The sequence below is a fragment of the Mastomys coucha genome, chromosome X, assembly GCF_008632895.1.
Source record: "Mastomys coucha isolate ucsf_1 chromosome X, UCSF_Mcou_1, whole genome shotgun sequence".
Classification (NCBI taxonomy): domain Eukaryota; kingdom Metazoa; phylum Chordata; class Mammalia; order Rodentia; family Muridae; genus Mastomys; species Mastomys coucha.
Window position 1 is genome coordinate 135,211,436 of NC_045030.1, and position 9,828 is coordinate 135,221,263.

Genomic DNA, 9,828 nt, shown 5'->3' on the forward strand with positions numbered 1-9,828 from the left:
CACGCGCGCGCGCACACACACACACACACACACACACACACAGTGCCCTTTACATCTTCATGCTTTCCTTTGGAGAAAGGTTTCACTATACTGCACACAGGCTGGGTTCAAGTTGATGCTTCTGCCTCAGCTTGCTAACTGGCTGGAACTACAGGCATATAACACTATGCCAGATCTCCTTTTCTACCTTTTATTTTACATTTTTTTATTAATTGCATTTTCTCTTTAGCAATTTCATGCATGTATATAATGCTTTCTGATTACTCTCCCCCAACATCACTCATCTACCATCCCACACTGTTGAAGCCCCTCTCTCCACAAGTCCCTTTCTCATATTCATGTTTTGAGACCCACTGAGGTTAATCAGGGTCATCTGCGTGCCTATGTTGTATTTACTGGTGGGTATACAACTGAAGACAATGACTCCTCCTCCCCCAGAATGTATCAATATCCTACAGTACTACAAAGGGGATTAGGGCCACATGAGCCTCTCCTGAATCCATATCTACTACAAGTCCCACTCTTGTTCAGACATAGGTGCAAATAACCATAGCTACTATGAGTAACTGCAATGGCTTTGTTGTATCCAGAAGGCAACACTCCACAACTCTTATACTCAGTGAGATTATAATTTAATTATGTCATTTCCTTTCCTCCTGCCTCCCCAAACTCTTCCATATACCACTCATTGCTCACTTTCAAATTCATAGCTTCTCTTTACCATTATTTGTTATTGGACTCTTTATGTACTGGCTTCCACCATGTCCTTTATGCCTTAGAGGGAGTGGTTGGTATAAAGGCCCTGTTTAGGGCATGAACACTCAGTCTTCTGATGTTCTCAGCTCCTCGAGCAGCCACATGTCTCTGCTTTCATCACCATTTACTGCAGAGAGAAGCTTCTCTGACTAAAGCCCTTTGTCTATGGGTATAAATATCCAAGACTTACCATGGACAGTGGCTGTAACTTCTGCAGTCTGAGGCATGACAATAAAACCAGCGTGTATTTCTGCTTTCTTATTCACAGCTTCATAATAGAAGATTTATTCTTAACTTAGATCTATTCTTGTGCCCTGGGTCTTTATTGCAAAGAGAAGAAGCTGGTGGCCTACCCTCAGCCAGCAAGCCCTAGCCATTCTCCAGGTTCTCAGACGCTTTGTGAGAGATACACAATCTTATAACCGATCTGATAACTGAGCTAACAACTATTAAGTGGCATACGGCCAGATAACATAGGAAGTGTGCACAAAGGAATGAATAACATCCTGCGGGGTCTGTGAGTGACTGTACGAAATTTCATTATAGTCCTCAGAACGACCGACTGATAATTTTGCACTTATAAACTGTTTCTTTGTAGAATTTCCCATTGAAAATTCTCAGAGCACAGGTGTCTGAAACCATGGAAAGCAAAACTGTGTAGAAGAACTGCTGTATCCGAAGATGATGTTTAGAGAATTTGGCAAGGGTTAAATCAGGCAGGACTTTACAATCACCCCCAAGGGCCTGCAATTATATTTTAATTGTGTGGACAATACAAAAAGAGGGGGGCTTGAGTAGAGACTGGGATGGTGTGCTTCTAGGTTTCCTGTTCTTCTGGCACCAGATAGGTAGTGGTTTAGTAGTTCAAGAAAAATGGTGGAGGTAAAGTCTGAGGTCCTTGAAGTATAGTTCATTAAAAGTGGTCCTGTGTAGAAACCCCATAGAGGTACAATTCAATGGATCTGGCTGTTAGGTTGAATGTGGGAAGGTAAAAGAGCAGATTCAGTATGACTCCTGCTGTGATGGAAGCAAGTGGAGAGTGGATGGTAGGACCATTTACAAAACTGTACACTATCAGAAAGTGAGAGTGATTCTAATTAGAGATCTTATTTAAAAGTGAGAAGCTAGAGAATCTGTCGCTTTTAGAGAAGTATCAATCATTCTGATAAACTGGAAACACAAGACCTATAGTATTTCTTAGTTTCACGGTACCGTTGGTTTTGAATGTGTTTATATAACATTAGAAAGCCATCTTGGTTTTGTTTTGCTTTATCATGGTCACAGAGATATGTGTTATTCCTAGACTGCCTAATATCAGTGTTCTATGAAATTATGACTTACAGGAGAATAATGACATGGACTTTCAGTGAACATCAGTCTAACTTGTAGCTAGTATGAGGTTTAAATGTAAATATCAGAGTAGGTCACAGGTGTTATTAGTTGCATTTATTTTCTTAAATGCAATAGCACATTATAGAAGAAATTTTTAAAAATTAATTGGCTCAGTGGTTAAGAGTACTGATTGCTCTTCCAGACGTCCTGAGTTCAAATCCCAGCAACCACATGGTGGCTCACAACCATCTATAAGGGATATGATGTCCTCTTCTGGTGTGTCTGAAGACAGCAACAGTGTACTCACAAACATAAAATAAATTAATAAATAATTCTTTAAAAAGTAAATAAATTGGCTGTGTTAAGGTTGAGATAGGCTACAACAGCCACAGAAAGATGTCAAGTTGATACATACATTGATATGGAGTTCAGAGTAAGAATTTCAGAGATAATTACGAATTTGGGATTTATCATTGGAAACATGGTGAAGACATTAATTGTGTTGGGACTCACAAAATGAAGCCACTGAGCAATTAAAGAATCAAAAAAAAAAGAGAGAGACTGAGAAGAAAAGAGCTGATGGAAAAAGAGATCTACTACGGAACTGGGGGTATTATGAAAATCAGGAGGGCAATGCCAGGAAGAACCAAACAATTCCTTTAAATGCTACTAAGTCACAAAAACAAAGATCAGCAAGCAATAGCCTAGACAACAAAGGAGTTGGCAATGGTTGTGAAACACCAGTTCTTTTAGTGTGGTGGAAATTTAAAAAGAAAAAAAATCCCTATTGCAATGAATTGAGCTAAGACTGGAAGGGAATGAGCAGAGGGTAGACCATTCACTGGAGGAGTTTTACTCAAAGGGTGGATAGAAGAATAGGACAATGCTCTCAGAGGGAAGAGGAGAAGATAGCAATCATCAAGGTGGGTAAGACTAACATTTTATACTGACAGGAATGAGGAAACTGGAGGCAAGAGATGATTTGTGGCTTGTGGCTCTGAAGTGATGAGAGAGCTATGGGAAGCCAAATGAAAGGGACGTGTGCAACATAGTAACTATTATTCAACTCCTACTAAGAGCTAGGTACTGCACTAGCTAACTGTTAAATCTTCATGCTGACCCTGGGGAGGTAGGTACTAGTTAATACACCTGCATTACAAATTTGAAAAGAAGTTTAAAAAGTTAATTCACTTTCCTGGTGTTACCTAGTCAGTAAAAGACAGCCCACAGGTTTTCCTGGGTAGTGTAGGATTATAGCCTAGGCTCTATGCACTCTACTCTTTTGCTTGCTTTATCAGGTGATGAAGAGAGGCAAAGACATGGGCACTTGAACCATTTAATGGACTTTTTATTTCCAGTTGTGTTTGATTCTATCCAAGGTCTCTGGGTTATCCAGCCTCTCGTTCCTTGTCATTCAGTGTCAGATATGGCTTCCCTCCCCCATCAAAGGCCTCAAGTTGGACCAGTCATTGCTTAGCCACTTCCACAAGTTCTGTGCTTTTCTCCATTACTCTAGCACTTCTTACATGCAGTACCAAGTTTAGGTTGAAGGTTTTGTGGCTGCATTGATGTCCCAGTCCTGTCACTGGAAGCCTTGCCCAGATACAGATAATGGCCAATTCAGGCTCTGTATGTATCCCTTATTACCAGGAGTCCTAACTAGAGTCACCCTGGTAGATTCTAGGGAGTTTCCATTCCACTGGGTTTCTACATTGCCCTAGAAATGCCTGTTCCCAATTCCAGTCATCTCTCCCAGTACTCTTTCCCTCCATCCCCACCCTCACCAGACCCCTCCTGCTCCCAGTTCACCCACAAAATCTATTTTATTTCCCCTTTTCAGGATGATCTATGCATCCCTCCTTGAGCCCTCCTGGTTACTTAGCGTCTCTGGGTCTGTGGCTTGTAGCATGATCTTATATTTCTTTGCTGACTTCGTCTTTCCCTTTTAGTGGACAGAGGATTAAAGCAAGAGAGAACATGACAAAGGTTTCAGTCATATTCTGCTTACCCATAATTCATCTCATGCCAACCTCACTCCCCACTCCAGGAGAGGTGAATAGCCACAAAAGGTCATCTGAGGCAATGGCAAAGTTCAATTATTTCTTAATTATAACTTAACTACTTCCTTTTTCTCTGAGTTAAAAGGTACAACATGACCATGTTCTTTGACAAAATGGTAAAGTTTTCACGATATGTGATTTACCAGAATTGTGCAAAACATGTCTGAGACAACCTCCAATCTGTTCTGGCTGGGTTTCCTTCAGAGGAAAAAACACTGCACAGCTTTGACAGTGACTCTGTCACCACTCAAAACCTAGTTGACAAGACACTGAGTCATGTGCTATCTTGTTCTGAGATTTAGCACAGAAAAAAATATATTACCTTGACCACATTGCTTTACTGGGCACACTGCAAGTTAAATAAGAGAATGGCCGAAAGGTGACTTCCCATCCAAATTCTTCTACCACAGCCATTTTCAGTGAGCAGCTCAAGTTTCTCTAGGCTGGCCTCTGACTCATCCAATCTATTCACCCTTGATTGCCCACAGTCACACTCCTTACCTACCACAGAGCAAGCTAGACTATTCTTCCTCTGACCTGTCTCACGAGATCCATACTTGCAAGGGACAGTGCCAATTACTTGAGACTGTCACTTAGGATCTAATGAGATCCTGCAGTTTGGGGAAAAGGGCTTGGAGAAATGCAGCAGCTAAAGATGTTGGAGGTATTTGGTTTATGCTTTCAATTCCCTTCCTTGGCAGAGTAAGCTTGGCAAATCAAAAGGGCAATGTGAGAGAGAACTATAGAAGCCCCTGGATCCTGCCCTTTATTGCTTTTCTTTCTTATGCATTACCACTCCCTGTGGCCTTGTGCCTGGTGTAGCCCTGTCTGTACATGTGCTACCATGGTCATTTTAAATGTGGATTCTGGGCCTGCATGCAAAGGGCAGTAGAGTAGTAAGACCATGGATTCCTACTCAGCTAAGATTTCTGAGAGTGGGGAAGATGCTACTTGAGAAAGGTGTTGCTAATGTTCTTTGGGCAATCTGAATAGATTCTACAGAGTGGGGAATCTTCTCTTCCCTTTATCTTCCTTCCCTGTGGCTTCTGTGTTTCCCCTAACTATTCCTTATCCATGGCCTCATTGCATCTTCAAATTTGCCAAAGCATGGAGACCTAAGCCCGGAGAGGCTAAATACTCTGATAAAGAATACTGGGTAATGGGCAAGACCATGGCTAGACTCCAGTTCTTGGGGTTCCTGGTCTTCTGCCTTTCTCCAAGACATCACAGTACATTTGCTTTCACCACCAGGCAAGACTGTTTGGAAAGCAGCCCAAGCCCTTTCCTCTTTGTGAATTCAAATTGTGTGCAGATCATGGGTTTATGAAAGCAACTGCAAGTTGAAAAGAAGATGGTAACTAGAAACAAATGAAAGGCTCCTTTTATATCCCTGTAAAAACCTAAAATGTACTACATGGAAGAATGCTTATAATGGAAGAAAAGCCTCCGCTCATTCCTTTACTGGTCATGAGCACTTTGGCATACTGTAACATTTTCTAGGACTTCTCTGTTGAGAGCCTCGAGTTACAGGGAAGCCTGGCTCTTCCGCTTCTTTATTCTTACAGAGCAAAGACCTTTACCTGAGTAGAAAGAGGATCTATGTGATTGTGTGGGGTGAACTTGGTCACTTTTTTTTTTTTTAAAGCTTACTACCTTCAAAATCACTTAAGGGTAAGTCTAGACCTTCCAGACTTAAAGAGTAACCTAGTGCTATTGAGGCTATGTTATCAAGACTGGAGGTTCATGCCATCTAGCTTTTCTCTTGTCTGTGTTTTGTTGATCATGACATGATCACTTCGATGCTATGGACACCCCATTCATTGGTTGGTAGATATCTGGGTGTTCAAACTTGTGGGAAACGCCATTAACTGAGACAAAATGTTAATTATGAAAGCACTTGACAAAACCCACTGGACAGTAAAGCAGACCACTCTCCCTGCAGCCAGTTCACCTTTCTAGAAAGGAGCCTTCTGTATAAACACTGTGTGCAGTAATTCTTGAAGGGAACCTAAGGTGTGAAAAAGTTTTTAAAAATTTATCTAAAACCAGGACTGACTTGACATGGCACTGTTTTCCACTACTAGCATTATAATGTTTTTTTTTTTTTTGTGGGTATTGTTTCAACTCTGTCTAGTTTATTTCTTATACTTTTAGCAATCTATACTTATGGATATTGGTAATGGCTACAAATACGCTTCCCAAGTTTCAGTACCTAATGAAGCCATTACATTTCATTATCAAAACAACCCCTTTTGCCCATTTATGCCAGAGAAATAAATGGAACTATTGCAGTTAACACACAGCGCTGGGGACTACCTCTCATGTCTTCAGCACGGCTGTTAATCTTTATCCTTCTTCCACAGCCTCCTCGGGTCTCCCTACATGGCTGGAGTGGGTTTCCCAGCATCCTCTATCTTCCCATCCTTGTCCTGGACACCTGCCCAGTTCTCAGCCCCCACCTTCAAGAGAAGGAGGTAACCTTAGGACTGGAACTGGAACTGGAGAGGAGCCAATGAGGCAATGCCAGCATAGCTTCAAGGAATGAAGCCTGGGAATGAAAGTAAGTTCGTTTAACTTATTAATAGAGCCAGTAAAACACCAGATGAACTGGAAGGTTAAGGGCAATGGCTTGAATGAGTCGTCTGGACTATCAATGCATGTAACTGACCCATAATGTCTTCACCATGCTACTACTGAGAAATCAGCTATACTGAAGCAAATTGGCTGACTTTAACGAAGTAATTTCATATATAATTGATGAAGTCCAAACCATCATTATAAGTATTTCAGCCCTAAGCAAGTTTCTGATAACCTGGAAGGAAAGAGAATGAGTCAGGATGTATTCACTTCTAGAGCCAAGTATAATGGTGCAGGAAGAGGAGAAGTTCAAAGCCAGTCTGGGCTACAATAGTGAGTTCAGGGTGTGCTTCAACTGTATAATGAAATCCTGTCTTAATCTGAAAACACCTACCTCTAACGTCTGTGTTACAATTTTACATTGTGGAAATCTCATCTCATTATAAAGGTAGCTCTAGAAGTTCACTTTGATTACAGCTAGTACTTATGAGACTCAGAGACCTTTTTTTTTAAAAAAAAAATTACATTAATTTTAAAGGAGGAATTAAGAAAAAAGAAGAGGTGATAAAGCGGTTAAAACTTCTGAAACACATTAAAAAAAAAACATTCAGACACAGAAACATCTTCACTATGTTGCCCAGGCAGGCCTTGAACTCCCTGCCTCAACACCTTCAGTAGCTGGGGCTCTGGATATATTCTTTCCTTCCCCCACCCCACCCCACCAGTTATCATATTCGGCCTATAATCAATATAGAAATCACAACCACCCAATTTCCAAACATCATCTCCAAATGAAAACTAAACAGTTCCCTGTCTATCAAGTAGTGGGCCTCAAGGCTGGGATCTTTGAGACAAGAGTCTAGTTACTGTTTAACAAACTTTATTACCTGCCTGTAAGAGTCCCCAGGGTTACAGAGCTGGGGACTACTGAGCCTCGTAGTGGATGGAGCATACATTGCAGTAATAACTGAACCATTATAAGAGAAGCATTTGGGATCATTAAGGCTAAGCAACTAGTAATGATTATCCAAGCCAGATGTCCAAATCACTAATACTCAGACCTTTGGGATGACAATTAGGGGGACAGGAAAACAAGAACACCATACCCCTGGGATCATAGATCTTCCTTTCCCATTGAACCTTCCCTCCCCTTCAGTCCATTCTACCCTACAATCGTGTCTCCCTAATAGCCTGCTGAAGGAAACGTTGTCTGAGGTCTCTTCGTGCTCTTTGTCTCTGTCCCCAAGGCAACAGAATGCCGGAGCTGCTGCAGCGGGCGGCCTGGCAGTGAGGGCTAACCCCATTAGCTGCGCAGACTGAGCAGTCTTTGGCAGCCCCTGGAGCAGCTGCCAGTTAACCGGCCCCGGAGTTCTGCTCGACTTCGTTGCTTCGATTCAATGCCAAGTGTTGGACGTGCTGGATTCTGTTCCCAGAAGGCTGGAGCATGGTGTTGGGGCTGCCTGAAGACAAGAGAGCAGAGGCAATTTAATTCAGTTGGATGTGCGGGGTAGGGGGGTGCCGGCACGGAAAGAAGGGAAAAGAGAAGGTGGTCGGGTGTGAGTAAGGCGCTGCTTCTCCTTCCAGGGCCTTGCCTTGAAGGGTTTTGACCTCTCGTCATCTTCTGGGCTTCGGGTAAAGCAAGCTCTAGAAGGGCAGTAAAAGCGCGGGAACCAGGCCCAGGGATAAGCAAAATGAGGAGGAAAGCGAATCTAAACCCGCTCAGCGCCCTGAGCCAGGGTAGGCAGCGCCCCTGGTGCGAGCTGGTGGGCGCCCTCAGCCAGCAAGCCCTGGCCATTCTCCGGGTCGGCAGATGCTATGGCCGCGGGGACCCATTCCTGCTCGGCGACACAGGCCAGGGGTGGCTCGTCCTTGGCCTCGACGAGCTTGCGGGAGCGGGTGTAGGCCAGGATGAGGCCTCCGGCTAGGCAGGCGTAGAAGATCATGATAAGGAGTATGTAGAGATAAGCATCGTTCCCCTTGGCGCTGGTCGCCTCGCGGCCCACGAGAGGGTCAGGGACGACTCCCATGCCCATGCTCGGGCCGGGTCCGACGCCCAGGCCGCTAGCGTTGCCACGATGGTGCAGCTCCAGCAGCAAGCGGTTCAAGAGGGTTTGCAGCCGTTGGCTCTCGCTGCAGTTCATGGCGGTTGGAGAGTGGCACGGAGGCTCCAGGACGCCGTTGACCTTTCCCCCTGGACGAGGGGAAGCAAGCGAGCAAGGGGAGCAGGCAGAGCAGGCAGGGTTGCAGAAACTTCGACAGCGAGGTGGCACCCAGCTCCCAGGCAGGCAGGCGCGCAGTGCCTGGGGGCGCGGACTGGGGCTTCCTTATCCCCTCACCCCTGCTCCTCCTCCCCTTCCCCACCACGCCCCCTCCAGCCCGCCGCCGCCTCTTTCCAGGCTCAGACTGTCTGGCCACTTAGGGGAAAGGGGACAGCTGGTGGGGAGGGGGGAGGAGAAGGGGACAAGGGATGGGGCGAGCCCAGAGGAGGGGCGGAGAGGGTGGGGGCTCGGAATGCGCGAGGCCCCAGGCAGCAGAGGTTGGCAAGGCAGCATGCTGGGGCCAAGCCTGGACCCTGGGCTGCGGAAGAGAATTCCTTCCAAGTTCTAGCCACCAGCCTTGCAGGCCTGGCTTTGGCCCAGATACAGCACCCGCCTGCCTCCCCTAAGGCAGAACCTACCCTGGAGCGTGCCCAAGCAAGACTTCAGTTGTCTTCCATCAGCTCTAGCTGGATTATGGTAGCTGAGACCCCTTGTTCACATCTTACCCCTATTAGTCAAGGCCTATTTCCTTTCTAGTCTTCACACATTTTCTCACATTCTCCCACCTGTGGTCTGAAAAGAGTATCTTATTTAGAAGATACACAGGGCAAATTTGGTGCCAGAGTAGTAGGTGATCAGGTAGGCCAAACACAATGGAAGACCCCCAGGTTGCTGAAAATGCTAACTAATAATACACCAGACAGCAGGGACATAGTTATTACACCTTGACAGTCATCTGTGTACCTTAAGATGTGTGTGTCCTATGTGCAATGGGACCTTGTTTCCTTTGACTAAGCCATCTTTCCAGAAATGATGTCTAATTCTACCATTAGAAGGAGTGGGAA

The 9,828-nt window shown here is 44.7% G+C and overlaps 1 protein-coding gene and 1 long non-coding RNA gene across 2 annotated transcripts in view; one reads left to right on the forward strand and one right to left on the reverse strand.

Moving 5' to 3' along the window:
- The window catches only part of LOC116089107, a 34,981-nt gene that overhangs the window by 17,946 nt on the left and 7,207 nt on the right, over window positions 1–9,828 (forward strand). Inside the window, exon 2 of the long non-coding RNA XR_004118158.1 lies at window positions 6,512–6,708. This is a non-coding gene — a long non-coding RNA (uncharacterized LOC116089107). The remainder of the gene's footprint in view (window positions 1–6,511; window positions 6,709–9,828) is intronic.
- Kcne5 (potassium voltage-gated channel subfamily E regulatory subunit 5) lies at window positions 7,589–9,037 on the reverse strand. The gene has a single exon (XM_031368814.1). The coding sequence runs from the start codon at window positions 8,864–8,866 to the stop codon at window positions 8,435–8,437; it is 432 nt and encodes a 143-aa protein (XP_031224674.1). The 5' UTR covers window positions 8,867–9,037; the 3' UTR covers window positions 7,589–8,434.

Coding starts and splice junctions, on each gene's coding strand:
- Kcne5 (XM_031368814.1), bottom strand. CDS start 8,866: ATGAACTGCAGCGAGAGCCAACGGCTGCAAACCCTCTTGAACCGCTTG.